The sequence below is a fragment of the Lygodium microphyllum genome, chromosome 20 (genome assembly GCF_053477565.2).
Source record: "Lygodium microphyllum isolate KBCC chromosome 20, Lygodium_microphyllum_v1.1.10, whole genome shotgun sequence".
NCBI classification, from domain to species: Eukaryota; Viridiplantae; Streptophyta; class Polypodiopsida; order Schizaeales; family Lygodiaceae; genus Lygodium; species Lygodium microphyllum.
The window spans coordinates 14,931,279-14,953,882 of NC_141154.1; the positions used below are offsets into that span (position 1 = coordinate 14,931,279).

At 48.1% G+C, this 22,604-nt stretch overlaps 1 protein-coding gene across 3 annotated transcripts in view; it reads right to left on the minus strand.

The window, feature by feature from the left end:
• LOC148018697 (protein OSB3, chloroplastic/mitochondrial-like) overlaps positions 1-22,604 on the minus strand; it is a 107,183-nt gene that overhangs the window by 14,883 nt on the left and 69,696 nt on the right. For all 3 annotated transcript variants that reach the window (XM_087701583.1, XM_087701581.1, XM_087701582.1), the window contains exon 8: positions 16,199-16,281. In XM_087701583.1, coding sequence (XP_087557709.1) covers positions 16,199-16,281 — 83 coding nt within the window. The remainder of the gene's footprint in view (positions 1-16,198; positions 16,282-22,604) is intronic.

Consider the following 22,604-nt stretch of genomic DNA (forward strand, 5'->3'; position numbering starts at 1 on the left):
AACATAGCCGCCAATGGCTTCACCAATTGGGTAGCAGAGCCTCAAAGAATTCATCGGTGAGACCATCCCAACCGGGACTTTTATCCTTAGGCAGGTGTAACAAAACATCCATAACCTCCTCCTCACAAATATCTGCCTCCAAAGTAGTTTGCCTATCAAGTGGAACCTGATGGCGGACCAGATCATAGAAGACTGAGCGTGCATGCGTAACCTGGTCAGAAGGCGACGGAGAAGAACCAAGAAGATCTAGAAAATAATTCCTGCACATATTGGCAATGGTCTACGGATCAATGACCATTCGACCTTCTGAATCCTAGAGTCTAGTCATATTTTCTCGAGCAGGAGAAACATGCAACGTGCGAAAGAACTTATGAGTCTGACAAGCACTATCTTGCAAATTGTCCATCAAATTGTGCAGTTTGGCTTGCTGATAAGATTTCAACTGAAATTCTTTAATAAGATCAGCCAAACGCATCGCTAGTGCCAGCAGAAATTCATCATCTCGGGTGTCCACCAGTAGCGAACGAACCAAAGCCAGTAACCAAAGCCAGTAAGTCCTCCACTGCATGTCGACGCCGCCGACAAAGAGAGGCATGATGGATCCCATACTGCCGAGCAACCCACTACACATTAGAGAGTAGTCATTCAAAGGAAGCCATGCCCTCAGAGGCGAAGTCCAATAAAAATCTCTCAATCAATTGCTGCATATAGCCCTGAAAGATTGAATGCTTCAAATAAGACGAGTTGAAACGTAAAGGGAGTCTATCCAGCAACTGCATAAAAGGTGCAATGGGTTGTGCAAGTATCTCAAGCTCGAGAGGGAAATGGTCCGACAAGGCATATTGCTGCAAGACTTTCATTTCCAGCATCTCAAGAAGAAAATCATCCTACTGCATGATGTACATTCGGTAACTGCGACCATGTAGTTGCATACTGTGCGGAATGGAAAGTAAACCCTGTGAAGAAGGGTGTGACCAAGACCATAGATATTGCCTAAGTACCGCAAGAGCAAAGGCATTCCACATCCGACTTTCCAAAGCATCCATATCACCGAATGTCCCGAAGTGGACTGTGAAGAGTCAACACAGATATTGAAATCCCCCATCGAAAAACCCCTTCTGCCAAGTGACATGGAGCTCTGCAAAGTCTTCCAAAGATCCCGTCGGGATAAAGGGTCATTCGGAGCATAGAGGCCCAGCAACCATAAGATCTCTCCTTCAAATAAAATTTCAATTACCACAAAGCGGCCCTGTACATCATTTTTAATAAGAACAGGCTGATATTTCTCATGGACAATCATAAGCACACGAGAGTAATGCATAGCATGTGTCCCTGCATAAAACAAGCGAAACCCATAGCAATCCACAACTTTTCCCACTTCACCGTGACTCTTGTGCTCAACCGCACACAAGACATCCCACTGATTCTCATGCAAGTCAGTCCACATGGCATGTTGCTTATGGCAAGAACAAATGCCTCACACATTCCACGCGGCTATCTTCATATATCTGCAAAAAGAAAATCAGGAACGAGGCACCGCTTGCCTCGATTTAACCTTTTTTGCTAGAATGTCAAGGACACCTTCATCCAGAAAATCAGCTAACACTGCAAAAGAATTCTGACGGCCAGCTTTAGAGGTAGATGGGATATCCACTGTCTTGGGGATGGAACGGGGATAACGACGATTCCAGGGTGTAATCACATTACCTCTAGTATCAAACGCCAACTTAGCAGGTGGGCCCTTTGAACCATCTGTATATACTTTCCTCGTAGACTGATTACGGGGAGCAGAAGGAACCATAGTACGCGCAGCATACTGTAAAGAGAACATTTCTTTCCTGCACATATACGTCCGCATGAAATCCTGTGACACATTAGGCCCAGAATCCACCAGACCAGCATCCAACTTTTTACCTTTTTTGTGACGTGCCTCTAGCCAGTCATTGCTACAGGAATCCAAACCCAAAACCTGTTGTTTACCTTTATCCAAAACATTAGGTGGCTGGGTTTCCTCCTATGGCGGAGCATCAAGCACCATGTCATCCATAAGCAGCACAACATGCGCATCATCTGAAGACGGTTGCCTCTGGGCATTCGGCCATAAAATGCCCCAATTTTCCACACGAAAAGCAGTGTTCTGTAAAGTTGCCCCATTTCAAGCGAAAGTGCAAAGGATGCATGCCAGAACAATTAAGGCGCAGCCACGCAGGCCTTTTCCTGGCAGTGTCCCATAACATACACAAATGGTTTCGATTCATTGTTCTTAGGCTTGGGGGAACCAACACCGTTTCCACAACGGCCATGGCATCCTTTAACAATGGCCAATAGACAGCCGGGCAATTTTCCACCTCAACCCACACTGGGCATTCACATTGAAGCAGGCGCTGAAAGTCTGCCATAGGGCGCCATGGCACATGGACCAAACAGCGACACCGGCAGCAGACCAAGTACGGAGGGCAGACGAGACAAAAACGAGGGCGTACTGGTTATCGGGATAGGTGGCGCAGCCTGTCGAGACGACCTCGTGTGCAGCAGGTGACCAGGGATGACAGGACTGCCTGGCGGACTCAGTCGGGCCCAGAGCCAGCCGTCGACAGCACGCAACGGACCGACGATGAGGCGGGCGGGGTGCAGCAAACAGGCGACGGGCGTAGGTCCAGGCGTTAGCGGAGAGGGGGGCGCAGGTCCAGGAGTCAACGGGGCGGTGGTTCCGCGACGGCAGGGTTCGACGGCAGGGGTCAACGGCAACGCAGGGGCCAGAATCCTGTCACTAGGTCACGGGAGCGCCAGGTCCGCCATCGCGCGATCAGATCTGATTCTCCTCTCTCTCTCTCTCTCTCTCTCTCTCTCTCTCTCTCTCTCTCTCTCTCCGTAAAAGGTAATTGTATTAATTACGAAAAAAAGGTACAAGTTTACATGATTACATGATTACAAAATACACGAGGGCCCTAGGCCAACGTGTGTAAAATCCCAGGACTAAGCCACGAAAAAGTTACACAAATCATGGCAAAGACCCAGAGGAAATTGCCATGTGCCAGGGAAGCAAGTCCTCCCAAGGGAGCAAGTCCGAGTGCTGAATGAGATCTATCTGCCAATGCAAGAGACCTTTAAGCCGGGCAATGTGCCTGGATACATTAGAGGCCAAATCAAAGAGAAAGGCATTCCACATGGTCCAAATGTGCCAGCATCCTCAGTATCTGAGAAAGTGGAATAAGATCTTCATATGCAACTGTGGCGGTGTGGGGTAGGTTGGGCGCACAAAAACCCAATCGAAAGGAGTTAGTGAGGACCCCACCACTGCGCGCCAAACTTGTGACAAGAGTGACCAGATATTCTTAGCGAGCGGGCAAGAAAGAAATCGATGTCGGGCCGATTCCACAGTAGTGGTACAGAAGAAACAATTATCATTCGAGATTCTACGCTTGGAAAGGGCCGCGGCTAGAGGAAGACCACCAATCATCACCCGCCAAAGAAAGACCTTGCATTTGAAAGGTGTCTTATTCAACCAGCCCTCCATCATAGTTGCCTTCCACCATGACTGAGATTTCCGCAATCCCCATACAGTATTAGCTTTCATACCCAGCCATTGATGATCTTTAATGAGAAGATGATACACCTGATTAGCAGAGGCCTTTTCCAGACTCAACCGGCCTGCAAGGTCCCAGTCCTGCCAAGGACGATCCACAGCTAGGGCAGGAAAGGATTGCCTACTCCGAAGCACCGACAAAAGTTGTTCCCATAAATCACTGTATCCGTGCGGGATCCTGAAAAGTCTCTTGGCAGTACGAAACGATCCGAGGACATTGCGAGTGGCAAGGGTAGCATCCGCAACTGAAGTCACACCCAAACGGGCCATGCGGTTAAATCTTGGTCTGAGCTCATATTTGTCCTCCCATGAAAGTAATCTCGAGACTGCCAACAATTCCAGTTGAAAGGAGTTAGTATGCAAGCGGTCCCCCACTGGATCCCAACGCGCCTTTTGGAGCACCACTTTCCAGGAGCCAACCAAATGCAGTAACAGAGAGAAAGAGGTACTGGAAAATCGAGAGTCTACATTAAGGACATGCCACCAGGAGCCTCGAAGTCGCGTATTACCATGGCGTAGCCCGGTGTCCTCAAGAAAATAACGGGCTATAATGGTCCACGGGTGATGATCCACACACATGGCGTGAAAAAGAGACCAACGAAGAGCCAACATATGAGTTTGAGCATCCAAAATAGCTCCACCAACCATGCATTTAAGGGTACATGTGTGACCATGAAATCCATGAAATACCTGCTTGCGATGAATCCTTCTTCCATAACATGAAACGAATGGGGCGAGTGAGAGCCTTCAAAGTAGTAGGAGTCCACGGCAGCAATGGCAAGAAATATGTCAGCATTGGCAGCATCATTGTCTGAGCCACTTTGAGACGGACATGGAATGGCCACGCTTGTGACTTCCAATACATAAACTTCGCTGCCAGTTTTTGTGAAATCCACTCCAATAGTTCCTTTGGCCGAACATCCACCCCCAATGGGTATCCAAGATGCCTAACAATGGAGCCACGGGAAACAACTTGGCCCTGCCAGCCTAATGACTGTAAATCAGGCTCCGTGCAACTGAGTATGGCTGATTTAAAGGCATTGATGCGAAGACCAAAAGCATGACCAAAGAGCGTCCAAACATCTAATGCCTTGCGAATGTTGTTCTTGTCCGCCCGCAAAATCATAAAGCTATCATCAGCCAGAGATTGGCTAATGAAGTGCTGTCCCAAAGAAAGAGACAATCCGGCCAGCTGAGCAGAAGCTGCCATTGAAGATAACATTGAAAGAACCAAGTGAGTCGCCAGGGCAAAGAAGAGAAGCGTGCAAGGACAAACGGCTCTGTAACCCCACTATTGAGCATAACTCGTGAAGAAGCCACAGCACTAATGGTGTAGATCAATCGGGACATCCGAGTACCAAAACCCATAGCAGACATGAGTTCTGCAATGAAAGACCAGTCTAAATAGTCAAAAGCTTTTTCCAAATCCAATTGAATCAATACCACTTCCTGACTGGAGTGCCTCACATAGTCAATAGCCATTTGCACATTTAAGATATTATGCAGAATGTTGCGGCCCTTAATGAAACCATATTGGAGAGGATGCACAATAGCTGGAAGGTGCTTGTGAAGCCGATTCGCCAGCACTTTGGAGAAGATTTTATACATCGAACCCATCAAAGAAATTGGTCTCCAATGTTGCAGCATTGACGGCGAAGGGACTTTTGGAAGCAGTTTGATAAGGCCTTCTTTCCATGAGGAAGGCATGACCCCTGTTTCCCAAACCTGCTGAAACATAGCTGCCAATGGCTTCACCAGCTGGGTGGCCGAGTTCTCAAAGAATTCATTGGTGAGACCATCCCAACCAGGACTTTTATCCTTAGGCAGATGTAACAAAACATCCATAACCTCCTCCTCGCAAATATCTGCCTCCAAAGTAGCTTGCATATCAGGTGGAACCTGCTGGCGGACCAGATCATAGAAGATGGAGCGTGCATGCATAACCTGGCTAGAGGGCGACGGAGAAGAACCAAGAAGATCCATAAAATAAGTTTTGCACATATTGACAATGGTCTGCGGATCAGTGACCATACGACCTTCTGAATCCTAGAGTCTAGTCATAATTTCTCGAGCAGGAGAAGCATGCAAGGCGCGAAAGAACTTATGAGTCTGACAGGCACTATCTTGCAATGTGTCAGTCAAGTTGTGCAGCTTGGCGTGCTGATAAGATTTCAACTAAAATACTTGAATAAGTTAAGCCAAACGCATCGCCAGTGACAGCAGAAATTCATCATCTGGGGTGTCCACCAGCAGCGAACGGACCAAAGCCAGTAAGTCTTCCGCTGCATGCCGATGCCGTCGACAAATAGAGGCATGATGGATCCCATACTCCCGAGCAACCCGTTTCACATTAGAGAGCAGCCGTGAAAAGGAAGCCAAGCCCTCTGAGGTGAAGTCCAATAAGAACCTCTCAATCAATTGTTGCATATAGCCCTGAAAGATTGGATGCTTCAAATAAGACGAGTTGAAACGTAAAGGGAGTCTATCCAGCAACTGCATAAAAGGTGCAATAGGTTGTGCAAGCATCTCAAGCTGGAGGAGGAAATGGTCCGACAATGCATATTTCTGCAAGACTTTCATTTCCAGCATCTCGGGAAGAAAATCATCCCCCTGCATGATATACATTCGGTCCAACCGCGACCAAGTAGTTGCATATTGTGCGGAATGAAAAGTAAACCCTAAAGAAGAAGGGTGGAGCCAAGACCAAAGATCTTGCTTAAGTACGTGAAGAGCAAAGGCATTCCACACACGGCTTTCCGGAGCATCCATTACCGAATGCCCTGAAGTGGACTAAGAAGAGTCAACACACATATTGAAATCCCCCATCAAAAAACCCCTTTTGCCAAGTGACATGGAGCTCTGCAAAGTCGTCCAAAGATCCCGTCGGGATGCGGGGTCATTCGGGGCATAGAGGCCCAGCAACCATAAAATCTCTCCTTCAAATAAGACTTCGATTACCAGAAAACGGCCATGCACATCATTTTTAATAAGAACAAGCTGGTATTCCTCATGGACAATCATAAGCACGCCCGAATAGTGCGTAGCATGTGTCCCTGCATAAAACAGGCGGAAGCCATGGCAATCCACAACTTTTCCTGCTTCACTGTGACTCTTGTGCTCAACCGCACACAAGACATCCCACTGGTTCTCATGCAAGACAGTCCACATGGCATGTTGCTTATGACGAGAGCAAATGCCTCGCACATTCCACGTGGCAATCTTCATATATCTTCAAAAAAAGAGAGTCAGGAACGAGGCACATGTTGCCTCGATTTCACCTTTTCCGAGAGAGCGTCCAGGACACCCTCATCCAGAAAATCAGCTAACACTGCAAAAGAATTCTAGCGGCCCGCTTTAGAGGTAGAGGGAATATCCACTGCCTTGGGAGTGGAACCGGGATAACGACAATCCCAGGGTGTAATCACATTACCTCTAGTATCAAACGCCAACTTAGCAGGTGGGCCCTTTGGACCATCTGTATAGACTTTCCGTGTAGACTGATTATGGGGGGCTGAAGGAGCCATAGTACGCGCAGCATGCTATGAAGAGAACATTTCTTTCCTGCCCATATACGTGCGCACGGAATCCTGTGAAGCATTAGGCCCAGAATCCGCCAGGCCTGCATCCAACTTTTTACCTTTTTTGGACATGCCTCGAGCCAATCATTGCTACGGGAATCCAAACCCACGACCTGTTGTTTACCTTTATCCACAACATTAGGTGACTGGGAGGCCTCCTGTGCCGGGGCATCAAGCACCGTGTCATCCTTAGGCAGCACAACATGTGCATCATCTGAAGACGGTTGTCTCTCTGGGCATTCGGCCATAAAATGCCCCAATTTACCACATGAAAAGCAGTGTCCTGCAAAGTTGCCCCATTTCAAGCGAAAGTGCAAAGGATGCATGCCAGAGCAATTGAGGCGAAGCCACGCGTGCCTTTTCATGGCCGTGTCCCATAACATGCATAAACGGTTTTGATTCATAGCCCTTAGGCTTGGGCGAACCAGCACCGTTCCCACAACTGACATCGCATCCTTTAACAATGGCCAATAGACCGCCGGACAATTTTCCACTTCCACCGACACCGGGCATTCTCATTGAAGCAGGCGCTGAAAGTCTGCCATAGGGCGCCATGGCACAGCATGGACCAAGCGGCGATCAAAGAATAATGGCAACTTGGACAGGAGCTCAGCCCGATGTGTCTCTGATTTCAACAGCACCTCATAAAAGCCGTGAGGTCCAAGAAAGATCTCCTCGACACACTCCCCTTGTAATAAATGGTGCAGACTGGCGAATATGGGAAAGCATTGGGATCCTGCCAGTGAAGAAAAGTATAACTGCACGGTCATAAAACACCGAGAAAGACCGCAAGACTGATTTCGGGTCCACCGTGGCTTCCAGCACTTCATCACTTCCTGAGTCAGAAAAAGCTTCATGATTATGCTGGACATAATCGCCAAGCAGAGTATTGGCAAATTCCAGCAAATGCTCCCAGTCAATCTCCTATGAATCCACAGGATCAGAGGCAACCTGCGCATAGGAACGGTCCTGAGGGCCCATTGTCTCGCCAGAAGTATGCTTGGAGCGTTTACCTGCAGGCGGCAGGTCAGAACCAGAAGGCATCTCCTCCGTGTACGGCACCATATCCTCCAGCTCCTCTGTATCAGAGTCAGGACCAAGGGCTGCCACCGTCCAGTCAATAAAATCCATATCCAGGCCAGCCATACTGCTGTCCTCTCTTTCTGTCAGGGCGCACCGCCAAGGGCAATGTCGCAGGTCCGCGGGGCAGGTCAGGCAGATCACAGGTCAGCCGACGTCACAGGTCAGCCGACGTCACAGGTCCGCAGGGCAGGTCAGCCGCGACGTCACAGGTTCAGCAGGGCGGGTCAAGCGAGGGACCAGGCGGGCGCACCAACACAGGGAATCGCGGGACAGGCCGTCGTGCAGACGCAGGGACCACCGGACAGGAAAATGGCACAATCGTGCGCGCGGGGTCTCCCAGACGGGCCGATCAACGTCGGGCAGGTCTCTACAGGCGAATAGGGGCGGAACAGGTGGGCAAGCTCCAGGCGTCGACCGTACTCTCTCTCTCTCTCTCTCTCTCTCTCTCTCTCTCTCTCTCTCTCTCTCTATATATATATATATATATATATATATATATATATATACATATATATATATGTATATATATACATATATATGTATATATATATATATATGTATATGTATATATATATATATATGTATATGTATATATATATATATATATGTATATATATATATATATATCTGCCATCGAAGATGGCACATTATTATACACAGTTCTTGAGCATATCAGAGCAGGGATTCATAGAGATTCCGAGATATATGCAAATCTATATGCCACATCGATTGAGAGTTCTTATTGGACAGCTCAAGGTATCATCACATCAGCTTATGATTGAGAGTGGCAGAGCCAGTGGCATCCCACGGGAGGAGAGGATATGCCCCCTTTGCAGATCAGAGGTGGAGAGTGAGGAGCATTTTGTTCTCAGATGCCCGGCATACTCAGAGTTGAGATCTAGATACACATTGAGCAGCTCACTTCAGGGATGTATGACTGATATGGATCAGAGATCATTTGGCCGTTTTCTGGGAGAGGCATGGCACATCAGAGAGCAGAGCACACAGCGGGTCCCAGTCAGAGAGGGGCCCACCCAGACGACTATTACACAGTTCTTTCAGACAGACAGAGTGAGAGCTACTGTACTAGCCTCCAGCCAAACCTCCGGGCTCACACTACAGCAGGCTGAGGACCAGCGTACCCGACGCCACAATCGACACATTCGATCTCAGATCTCCAGTTTGCTCTTTCTCCACCGCCGATGTACCACATCCTGCATCCAAGAGGGATCACCTGCTATTAGCGACTTCGACGACTGCTACTACATCCCAGGATAGTATATCTCCCTGCATCTGTTAGATATACACATCGCACCACTTTATCATAGCCGACAGTTGTTCCCCTATCACAGCCGACATTTGTTCCCCTTTTGTAGCCATTATCTGGAGTACCGGAGCTACATACGCACATACACATACACGACACTTATCACACTCACAGCACCGTATTTTCAGTTTCCAGTTTTTAGCTTTTCATTCAGCACTTTTATTTTTGGATAGCTGGACCTCATCAGTTGTATCACAGTTTGTCTCATAGGTCAGTTTTGGTCTTTAGAAGACGTTAATATAACTAACTCTCTCTCTCTCTCTCTCTCTCTCTCTCTCTCTCTCTCTCTCTCTCTCTCTCTCTCTCTCTCTCTCTCTCTCCGGATACACACAGATCGCCCCCGAGACATATACATGGCGGTGTGCTATTTCCCACCAGCACACTCCCCATACGCACCACCGAAGGGCGAGTCACCATACCTACCACTGTACGAAGATATCATGCACTACTCCAGCTTGGGGGATGTCATGTTGGCTGGAGACTTCAACGCACGCACAGCACAAAGGCAGACCCCCTTCTTCGAGAGCGAAGACCACATGTACAAAGAGATCGCACCGGAGGAGATAGGACTTAACCGGGCATCACAGGACACAACTGAATGCACCCAATATGGCGAACACCTACTGGCGTTAGGGGGGGCACTCGGACTGGCCATCCTCAACGGTCTCGACAGATGGCCCGGTTCAGATGCCCTCACATGCTTCCCACACAAGCACGCGGCCAATTGCATCGGACGGGGGGCACATGGAGCACCCACACAGAAACTGGGAGCAAGCACAGTGGACTATATCCTCGGCCCTCTATCACTTATCCCCGACGTCCAGTCCTTTAAAATATCACCTCGCCCACTCGCAGTGGCTGCCGATCATGCATACCTGCAATTTGACATAACCTGCAGGTATAACCTACCCCCCCCCAGCAAGCAACCCCCCAAGATTCCCCAGGTACCACTTTACCAGGCTAACTGCAAGCGCATACTCCGACCATCTCTATTAGAGCCTGCAAGAAATGAACCCCCATGCACCCCTGGAGGAGGTCACAGCACAGTTGGCGGGCACACTACACACCTCAGCTGCCGAATACTTCCCCCACACATCCCCCTCCCCCCATCCCACCCCTCCGAACAAAAATCTCCCACAGAATAGCTCGTACGACGCAGAGTGCAGGGAAACCCGGCTCCGTCTTCAACAGGACGAAGCACGGGGAGTACACACGCATAAACAGGCACGCTTGATCTTCCGTCGCCTAGTGCGATGGAAGAAACGAGCCTACCTCTCCAAAGTGGAACACGAATTCTACCAGCTATTCTTAGGACAGGACAGCAAAGAGGCATGGAAGGCGTTTCAGGAACCCCGAGCCCAGACGCCCATCACCTCCCCGGACACTTGGCACGCATATGCAACCTCACTATACCAAGTACCCAAGCAACCCCAGCTACCCCGGCCCCCAGGGAGCAGACCCGGATCATCCACATTCTTCAGCACGGGGCGGGTTCGGGACGCCATTGATAGACTCCAAAATGGCCGTGCCCAAGACCACGAAGCCTTGGTACCAGAGCATTTGACCCATGCTAGAGACATACTGGCACCTCTCCTAGCACACATGTTCAACAGAGCCCTATGCGAAGGCTTCCCAACCAGTTGGTCAGCCAACACCATAATACCTATCCTGAAGGCCGGAGACCCCATGGTTCCCACGAACTACCGAACAGTCATGGTTGGCCATGTACTAGCCAAGCTCTATGGATCCATACTGGACCGCGAGCTGAGCAAGTGGGCAGAGCAACACCAACACCGAGCAGCAGGACAAGCAGGGTACTAGGCGACGGAAGAAACGAGCCTACCTCTCCAAAGTGGAACACGAATTCTACCAGCTATTCTTAGGACAGGACAGCAAAGAGGCATGGAAGGCGTTTCAGGAACCCCGAGCCCAGACGCCCATCACCTCCCCGGACACTTGGCACATATATGCAACCTCACTATACCAAGTACCCAAGCAGCCCCAGCTACCCCGGCCCCCAGGGAGCAGACCCGGATCATCCACATTCTTCAGCACGGGGCGGGTTCGGGACGCCATTGATAGACTCCAAAATGGCCGTGCCCAAGACCACGAAGCCTTGGTAGCATAGCATTTGACCCATGCAAGAGACATACTGGCACCTCTCCTAGCACACATGTTCAACAGAGCCCTATGAGAAGGCTTCCCAACCAGTTGGTCAGCCAACACCATAATACCTATCCTGAAGGCCGGAGACCCCATGGTTCCCACGAACTACCGAACAGTCATGGTTGGCCATGTACTAGCCAAGCTCTATGGATCCATACTGGACCGCGAGCTGACCAAGTGGGCAGAGCAACACCAACACCGAGCAGCAGGACAAGCACGGTTTAGGAGAGGGTTCTGCACCCTTGACCATATCCTCACACTGAGAGCCATCATAGAGGAGGGCAGAGCACATGGAAGACGGGTGTACTGCTGCTTCGTGCACTTCCGCAAGGCCTTTGACACAGTCCCACGAGCGAGACTCACGCAGAGACTATAGGAACTAGAGGTACCAACCGAAATACGATGGGGGATACTGGCACTATACGAATCGGTAACGGGCCGAGTTCGGGCACCGGGAGGGCTGTCAAAGGAGATCACCAGCACCATCAGAGTCAAGCAGGGATGCCCACTCTCGCCCACCCTATTTGGCCTCTACATTGATGAGATCTCAGAGTACATAGATAGATTGGGCGAGGAGGGATCGAGCCTGGGAGGGACACTGATACCTATCTTACTATATGCAGACGACATAGTCCTCATCTCCAGCACACCCGAAGGGCTACAGCGCCAACTGGACGCACTACAGGCCTTCTGCCAAGACAAAGACCTAACTGTGAACCTGGGGAAAACCAAGATCATGGTGTTCAACACGTCAATCCAATGGCTCCGACGGTCGGTACCCCCCTTCACATACGGCGGAGAAACCGTGGACGTGGTCCAAAGATACGTCTATCTGGGGATTACATTCTCTGGACCGAGATTTACCCTGAGAAAAGCCGCGGAAGATAAGACTAACCCGAGGCTATGCAGCCCTCGCGTCAATGGAGAACCAATGTGCCCACATACAGTTCCAGGAACCCCGAACAAAGCTCTGGCTTTTTGACACCTTGGTCACACCAGCCCTCCTGTACGGGGCTCCCATATGGGGGTCCAATCTCTACCACACGCGGAGGGCCCCACAGGATCAACCACTGCCTAAGGAGGAGGCCACCTATGAGGGATGGGAGCAGATGGAGAGACCCTTAATACTTATGATCTCACGGATGATCCGAAGCAAGCCCTCCGTACCACATGAGATCATCCGCGCAGAGCTGGGGGCACCGCCCCTCGTGGCTGAGGCCCTCTTCCAGACCGTGACCTTGCGCCGAATATGGGACGTGCCCCGGCACCGGTACCCCAAACTCGCCCTGAAGTCATCCAAACAGCTAGCAACACAAGGGGACACTGAGTGCTGGTATGCCCGAACAGAGACCTAGCTATGGCTCCATGGCCTGCACATGGACCACCTCCCCCCACTACAATACAGCCTAGACTACCCACACCTGGAGCTCAGCCGAGAGGAGGTAAATCGCATCACCAGAATGGATATCATCCAGACAGACACCGCTAGGACATGGGTGACCCCCACGTTGGAACTAGGAACCAAGAAGGCTTTCTACCGAGAACACTTCCTGCATATCTCCCCGGACGGCTTCATCACCCGCCCAAGCTACATGGACACACACCTGTCTCACAGGGTCAGAAGTGCCATCGGACAGATCCGCACCTCCTCACACCAACTACGGGTCGAAACGGGCAGATACGGGGCCAACCCCCTCCCCCCAGAAGACCGAATCTGTCAGCTCTGCCATCTCGAGCCAGAGACAGAGGAACACTATATCTGTAGATACCCAGTGTACTACGAAATCCGGGGACGCTTCCACTGCCTATTCAACGAAGGATTCGGACCACTCTGCAACATGATGAAATTCAAAGACCAGAGATGCCTGGGGCTCTTTCTACTGGAAATACGACGCCACAGAGACCACCTCCTACGAACCACGGAGCAAAGACAAGGAGCCACCAACCAATGCACACTCAACGACTTCTACCAAATACCAGCTACCCTCCCCACCATCGAGCCCTCACCAGCCCAACCGGCCTCCCGACTCCCGGGGACCACCTTAGAAATAGCCACAGCAAGAGGTAAAGCCCGGCGCCCACGCCCCGCCGGCCCCCGTCCCCGCAGAAGACACTGGTCGAAGATACAAGGGATACTACGCCGCCATCAGAGGGCCCTGCCCCGCTGCTTTAGCCTCTCCATGCTAGACCGACCCATGCGGGACATCTTAGGATGAACACCCCAGGAGCAGTTCCACACCGCACTGGGAGTACCTCTAGATTGTATCTAGTCCAGATATCATTTTGTACCTACTCAATTTAGTTCAACATAGCATAAATGTTAGCTTCACTGGGACTTTTGAAATCTCCCAGACATTTGTATGCAACATTTTGGTCTCATAGGCCAACTTGGCCTGTTGTAGATGTTAATATAACTCTCTCTCTCTCTCTCTCTCTCTCTCTCTCTCTCTCTCTCTCTCTCTCTCTCTCTCTCTCTCTCTCGCGTCCAGTGACCCTACCTTACCCAATAACTATTGCACTATCATAGTTACTCACATTCGCCAAGTTATATGCCTCCATTCTTGAGCATGAGCTGAGTGGTTGAGCAGGCATGGGGTCTCAAAGCACACGGATAGGCTGGTTTGAAAGAGGGTTTCCTACACTAGATCACATCCTTACACTGCACACGGATAGGCTGGTTTGAAAGAGGCTTTTGTACACTAGATCACATCCTTACACTCGGAGTGATTATTGAGGAGAACATAGCTCATGGTTGATGGATCTACTGGTGCCCTACGGAGTTCCGCAAAGCTTTTGATAAGCTACATGACATGGGAGTGCCTAGGGAGCTCATCTAGGGGATTATAGCAATACATGAAAGGGTTGTTGGTAGAGTATGAACACCTAAAGGCCTTTCACCATCTATTCATACCATCATTAGCATGAACCAGATATATGCTCTCTCTCCAACACTATTTGGCCTATACATTGATGGAATTTCTGTTTATATCTCTTAGGAGAGAGAGAGAGAGAGAGAGAGAGAGTGTGAGAGAGAGACGCACACACACACACACTACTGCTGGTGATCATTGTGTCGATGCCCTCCTATTATTGCACTATACATCTTATGCTTCGTCTTCTAGATTCCATTAAACATTCATTGTCAGTTTCTTGAGCTCATGTGTTCTTTCATTCTATCAGTGTTCATGCTTGCCCTTTCACGCTTCCAATCATCTACACATTCTCACAACAAGAATAGTCAGTACAATTCTCAATATTGGTTGATCTTGTATTGAGGTCTCTTATGACAAGTGAAAGCTTGGTTCAATCACCAAGCTTCTGTCAAAGATCTCCATTTTTTTCGTGTCGTTTAAGAGAGCAGTGCACAGATATGGTGGGTGGGTGTGGCTCTGGTTTTTGGGGGCTTGGGTACTAAGAACTCATGTATGAGCTCAGTTATCTCCCATGATTCCAATACATCGTCAACAGTGCTGCTCCCTACTCCATGTGGGAAACGTGTAACTGCCCCATTATCCAGTCCCTCTGTGATCCATATTCCTCCTCTATCACAGGGAACTATATAGGATCTCCTATAAAAATCAAAGGTAGTGTATTGTTTGCTCATTGTCAACGCATTAAAGTTTCCTACCAAAAGAACTTCTCCAAGTCTCAGATAATGTGTGATCTTGTCAACAGAAGTACTAAAAGGAGAAGTATTCCCTCCCCTCCCCCTTTTGAAGCATCTCTGCAACAATGTCTATGGCATACTTCAAGGTATCAGGTGTGAAGTAGCACACAGCAACATAGATCATCCCGGTCTCTCTCACCTGGAATCTAACTCACATAATCTGGGCCTTTGGGTCTCTGCTGACAATAGTAATCCTCAGCTGGAGCTCTCTCCTAAATAGAACAGCCAACCCACCTGATCCTCTGGCTCTACGTGCTATTAGTGTGCTCCCTCTAAATACTCAGAGAGAAGGAGAGAGATGAGGTTTGCAAAAGGCTAAAATGACCTGAACTCAGCTAATCTATGTATATCTTGTAGATCTGTAGGGCATTCATTAATAATGTTTCTAGTCAAAGGAATCGGATGTATTAACCTAATATTTTTAAGAGTTTGTGCTAATTTTTTGTAATAGTTCATCATTCCAGTCCACATTACCTTGTTATTCTAGATATTAACTTGAACACATCACTCCGTAATCACTCCCCCATAAAATGGTCTGACATTTGAGAGTTTAACTATTACTTTTCTTTTACATAGGGTTGTCATCTTTTCCGGGATTTTCAAGTAGGAATATCCAGTAAGTTTGCACCACTACTATCAAGCTTCCCCTTTCAAGCATTCATATAAGGTCTACTCCTACCTAGCCCTAAAGTTGTGTTTAGATCTTGCCAATATTGACTGATTTGATATTAGAACACCCATCAAAAACAACAAGAAACAAAGTAGTTGCAAAAGTACAAAAGGGCACTCAACTTAGTCAGTCTATTGTCCCACCAATGAGAGGGATTCTTTAAAACGTCTCTCCATTGCTCTTCAAAAGTCTTGTCCGCACAACCTGTGCTCACATAAGTTACTCAAACACTTAGATCATCACAATTTAAATACTTATTGGCTCATCTTCCTTTATCTAACTTGCAAATGCAACAATGAAATAGACCTTCCTAGACCTTAAACATGCATTTTCTCAATCTGTATGCTAACCTACTTCTTCCAATTTACAATGTTTTTCATTTCCACATTTGCATTGGATTGTGGGCATGTAACCCTCTATTTATCCACCAAAGGTATTATCTTAGTTAAGCTAGCCCATGAGAAGACACTACCCAAAAGCAGGGGAAAAAAAAAAAGAAAAAAAAAAGAGATTTGAGTGAGGCATATTAAAAGCAAGACAATGTGTTTTTCTGCTTCCTCAATTTGAAAGTAACACAAAGGAAACCAAAAGAAAAAGCAAGTGGAGTAATTGTTAGGCATGTATTCATAATCTCAATAAAACATAATGAACATGGAGGAAATTTGAGTCTTAAGTGATAATGTATAAAAACCCTTTGAAGGTTATGGGTAGCTCAATATCCTCTTAGGTCACAATGAAACATTTGACCCTTGAAGCATTTCATTTCTAGGTGAAATGTTTCACCCCTAGGTAGGTTATGGGTAAAACGGTTGTACAATATGTTTGGGATTCATATACGAATTACACATATGCGAATGAGTTACACATATTCAAGCATTGCCTAGGTGGGACATGTTCCCATGCATATTACAATTTGTCAACTCTCATTTCTAGCCTTCCAATTCCATGTGTTTGCATGCTTACTTCTCTTCATCCAAGCAATCTATAGTGAGAGGATGCATGAAGCCACAAAAAGATTTGCATAACTGGGAAGGAAATAGTAACTCTTAACTCTTACTAGCAACCAATATCTACTAAATCATGAGTCTAGTTGTTAAGCCTCAAATGAACAAGGTGGAAAAGCTGGAAAATCTAAAGCAAAAGACAAGACCAAGGCAAAAGTGAAACAGAAGACAAAGGCACACCAGGAAGAATCTGGAAACACAAGAAGTGCAGAAAAGTCCTAAATCAAGGAGAAAGGCACATGAGAAAAAGCACGAGTCTATACTGTTGTAAAAAAGCGCAAGGCGTACCATGATTTATTTTAAGAGTACAGGGCTCTCACCCGTGCAATTTATAAATGTAGACGGGCAATGGAAAGAAAGCTAGGAAGATAGGAGGACAATGGGAAAAAGGGCCTAGGCCACATCCTGCCATGTAAAAAAGGGGATAAGGGGATGACCGCCCAAAAGAGATTTAGAGTTTTGTATATAAAGTTGAAAAGTGAATGAGAAGCTCATTCTTGTGTGTGGCCAAAAGTGGCTCTCCTCTTCTTCTTCTTCTTGTTCTTGCTTGCTTGAGCTTGTGCTTGAGAGAGGGAGTGTGAGTGTGGGGGAGTGAGTGTGTGAGGGTGAGGAACCAGGGAGGAGAAGCTCTCCATCTTCTCCTCTCTTCTTCTCTTCTCTTCTCTTCTCTTATCTTCTCTTCTCTTCTCTTGCTTGCGGCAATGGAGCTTGGAGCGTGGAGCTTAAGGATCGAGCTTGCTTAAAGCTTGCACTTGGATCGTGCAGCTACTGGAGTACGCGGGAGAGGAGGTAACTCGATCAGCATGGAGGTAAGCTCACTACACTCATGGATAGGTAGCGCGTCGGCTATATGTGATATGGCCATTAGTGCTCGGCTTGGAACGCTTGAAGCAATAAGCAATCCGTGGGTCTTGGCGGTTGAGCGAGAGCCCCCACATTTTGGTTCCATTGCCGGGACCAACGGATTCAAGCCTTGAGTGCTTACACGCTTTAAATCGAGCATTGAAGTAGGGTTTTTCCCAAACCGGTTCTTGAGGTAGATATGTAGGAAGCGAGGAAGTTTGAAGAGATATTCGATCTCCTTAGCAAGTAGGTTTTTGGTTTTTGGAATTGGAAAAAGCATGGTGCAATAGTGTAGGTATTTTCCTTATGATTTTTTCTTGCATTTAGGAAGGATAGGAGCAAAACATTGGAGCACGCAATAGGGTTTTGTGTTGCTGTATAACAGGCTAAAACAGGGAAAAGAAGGGCAAAAAATGAAATTTTGGGTTAAAATTTGGTGAGGGGAGCAAGATTAAGGTGAGTGCAGGCCTGGGCAGGGTGATAAGGGGCCAGGAGTGGCAAGGAAGACCACATTTTGCATTGCAAGGTTTCAGGAGAGCTAGAGAGAGGGAAAAAGAGCTTCATTGCATGGACCTGCTTCGAACTTGCCATCGAGAAGTTCTTTGCCCACCACAGGTAATTCCACACCTTCCCCTATATGAGTAGCTTGGATCTGGAGGTGCTCAACCAGTAGGAAGGCCTCGATCGCTTGGCGCGACGAATTCTTTGAAGTCCAGCCAAACGACGTGTCGTGCTCGGCTTGTCCGAGTAACGGGGATTCTGGGCGGAGTCCCAGAATCGACCCTCGGCCCGGTGTCTTATATTCGGCCCTCTGACCACTCGATCCACTCGGCCCTTGGCCCACTCGGACACTAAGCTCTCGGCCAATCCCACTCGGACAAATTACCAATTGGCCCTCGGCCGAATCAACCATTCGGCCCATTGTATTCGGATGCCCTTCGCTCGACCCGTTCGAATCAAGCATTCAGACCAACTTGATATTCGGCCCTCGGCCCACCTGACTCGGCCCTCGGCCACTCAGCCCTCAGACAGCAACATTCGAACTGGCTGAATTTGACATTTGGACCAATTACATTCGGCCCTTTCTCATTCGGCCCTCGGCCGATTCGGACATTCGGCCCCTACAATTTGGACCTGTTGGGTTAAATTTAGATTTTTTTCAAATTTTTAACCTGTAACCCCTGAAACCGACGAGAGACCGTATGGAGCCGAAAGCGCATCATAGATCTATCACTAGGCTGAAATCTAGAGCAAATAGTTCAAAACTTGGCTATGAACGGTCTTTCAAAACACACATGGTGTTTACCGTAACGGCCCTGCGGGCCGAGGGGAATTGCTTCCCCCCCCCCCGACCCCTGCAGAGGGGGCTTTGCCCCTCTTCGCACCTCCCCCAAGTAGGTTGGAGAGAAAACGTGCGCCATGACAAGTCCTCCAAATTAGATCCTATGGTAGTAATGGCTCTACACAAGCATGGATTCTCACTTGCAAAGGAGTAACCAAAAGCCCATACCCGAACAAAGACAAATAGAGACCCTAGAACCTCAATGGGCCAATCTAGCCTACAAGGGCAAAAAGGCCATACCACAAAAACATGTCTAGATTGTGTCCGGACTGCATCTGGTCAAAGCGGAATGGAACACCAGCAAGCTACAACTACAAGGATGACTAGACATGATAGTCCTGACGATAGATACACCTTGAGCAGCACTGCATTGACGATCCAAGACATCACTGGAGAATCCACATCTGGTCATGCAGTTGGGGACTCAAAGGTATGCATCAGAAGGCTGAAATTTACAAGCCAAGACCCAGAAGATGAAGACAATAGTACCACGTGCTTATCTTAGGGTCAAACTCACCGCAAAAAGAGAGCACACTGTTGATGCCCTCATCGATGAAGGAGCTGATTTTAATATCTTGACCTATGATGCATGGACCCTACTAGGCCGACCAGAGCTCACACCAACCAATGCAACTCTTAGTCCTTACGGGGGACACTCCCAAGCACTTATGGGGAAGTGCAAAATCCTTGTAACCGTTGAAACGGAAAACTTGTCTATCCTATTCCATGTTCCTCCAAATAGTGCTAATTGTGGAAAGAAAACCCTCCTCGGACGACCTTTCAAAAGAGCGACAAAGTGTGAGGCCGACTATGTGGCACATAGAATACACTTGACACTACCGGGTGTGAGGATAATCACAACCTTTAGTAAGGGTGACCTCATCGAATCTCGAGGAAAAGGCAAGGAAGGTGCTGACATAACAGTCAAGCCTACTAACGAGAGCAAGGACTTGTTGAAAGAGTTGATACAAGCGCATGTCGAACAGAGAGAACCAATGAGCGAGGCCATGCTTGAAACAAGAAGGTCAGGAGACAATGCCAAGGACAGGATTTGAACCTACAAATATCGTAGAAGACCACAAAAGAAGCCCAAGCCTTACAGACGAAGGCATCGATGGAGAGCCAACACAACACCGTGATGAATATCCAAAGTGTTTCTACGTGCTCAAGGATATTATGCAGGTAACCGATGGATTTAGGTATCAAAACCCCCTGTTGAACCACCTCTGTCACCAGCTGAAGGCTAGGACGTATCAAGAGCAAAGAAGAGCATAAGGAAATCTAAACGAAAGAGCAACTCTCGAGTCAAAAACATTGGAGTGGCCGAGCCCCTCACGATTGAAATCAAGAAACCAAACGGGACTATTCGAAAGGTAGATCCTCAGCCTAGCATGCTTAACAAGAGGACATCAGATGTAGCTGTTGAGTGTACACAAAGATCATTAGTGCCCAAGGAGCCTTTGACTTTCCAAGAGAATAATGAGCATCACAAGCACAACACTGCTCATGATAAGGCCAATTGCTCAATGAAGCAAATAGTAGAGTCGTCTAATAGCCACGAGCAAACCTGCTAGTCAGTGTCAAAGCCACTTAGGAGTCCCAAGTCTCCTACACCCTCTTTCCCTAAACGAACACAAGAAGCACAACAGCAGTCTTCAAGTACAGCTGCTCAATCTCAATCTCTATATCCATCTAAGCTTCTAAATGTCCAAGAGGCGGAAAATGACACCACCCTTAGCTCTCAGCCTAAGGATAGGCCTGTGCAATCCATCCTGACTAGCTCAACTAATGCTCGATCTGCACAAGTGAATGCATAAAGGGCAACAAAAGACACGGCCACTTCTGATCTGCTTAAGGACTTGACACCACAATCCACCAACAATAGCCAGTCCATTGAACCAGCAGCTACCGATTCCAATCAAGAATCTAAGGAGAAGCTAAACAAAGAAGAATTAGCTAAAGAGCTACACTCTCCAAAAAGAGAGGCGGCTGTACCCTCATAACCTAGCAAGGCTATTCAGCAGGCCGCAGCCATGTCCCATAAGGACACACTAGAGAAAGAGAATGCTGAGGCCCAACAAAACATATCAACGATTGACCTAGTTCAGGGCCCTGAGTCCTTAAAGGAGACACGACAATTGCCCAAGAAAAAGAGGACAAAACAACGGAAACAACGGCAGTTGCAAGTGGTGGTAGACGCCAAGATGATCGAGACCAAGAGCACTGAAGATCTGAGGAATAAAACATCAAGCCCATCCACCAATGAACCCATTGCCATCTCCCCTAACAATGGTGAAACCTCAGACACATCCGTGTATTCTGAAAAATCAAAGCAATCATCACCATCAGCGGTTGCTTGCAACACTCAATCCACCGACAACAGAACTTGAATTGACCAATCAAGAGTGGATACAACATTGTCACAACAGGTTGCCGGTAGACTCGGACAAGGTACCATGCTACTCGATGTTGCAAAATATCTATTGTTATTGAGTAAGCTGCCACGAGTATGGATGCGTGTGCCACACTCCAATACAATCTTGAGTTCTACAATTGGTTTTTATCCTCACGAAGTGACATGGATTCATAAATACGTACATAAATAAACAATGAGTTTTGTGACCCTGTATAGATAATATCAACACACACAAGCAATGATAGTCAAGCGCAGGGAGAAGAGTTGGGTTTGACAGGCTAAGCTCCTCAGGTCCTCCTCTCACCACACATCCAGAAGTCGTGTGACCATTCTCGCCTCTAGGTGGAGGGCATGCAACCCTCATTACCGCCATAGGAAGCCCTGACCAACACCTCTGAGGGCGTAGACGGGGCACCGTCCCCTTCTATACGCCTTTCCCCTTTTCGGTCTATCCTTCCGAGGACGAGCCCTGCTCCACTCCATCACAACCAGTCCATGTAACTTAGCATAAGCCAAGATCTGCTAATGGCTGGAATACGGCCCGCAGTCGAAGCAGGACGAATATCATCACAAGGCCGTCCCTCTACAACAAGCATTGCATGCCTCACCTCACCGCACTCCTCCTCATATGCACTTGATAATCCACTGTTTAATCCCTTTCATACAAATAATTCTATCATGCCTCAAAGCCTAACCTTGGTTCAAATTTTACAGATTTCTCCACAATAGCCGTCATGGAGGAGCACACAATGTAGCTGGCATGCAAGGAAACTCTCCTCCGTAGAAGGAAGCATAAAGCACTAGCGCCCCCACAAGAATGCTACGTGCCTACTTTAAAGAGGTACGCGCCGAAAAGAGGCCCCAAGAGACACTTCCCAGAACGCAGACCGAAAACTCCCCAAGCCAAGAGGACGACGGCTCA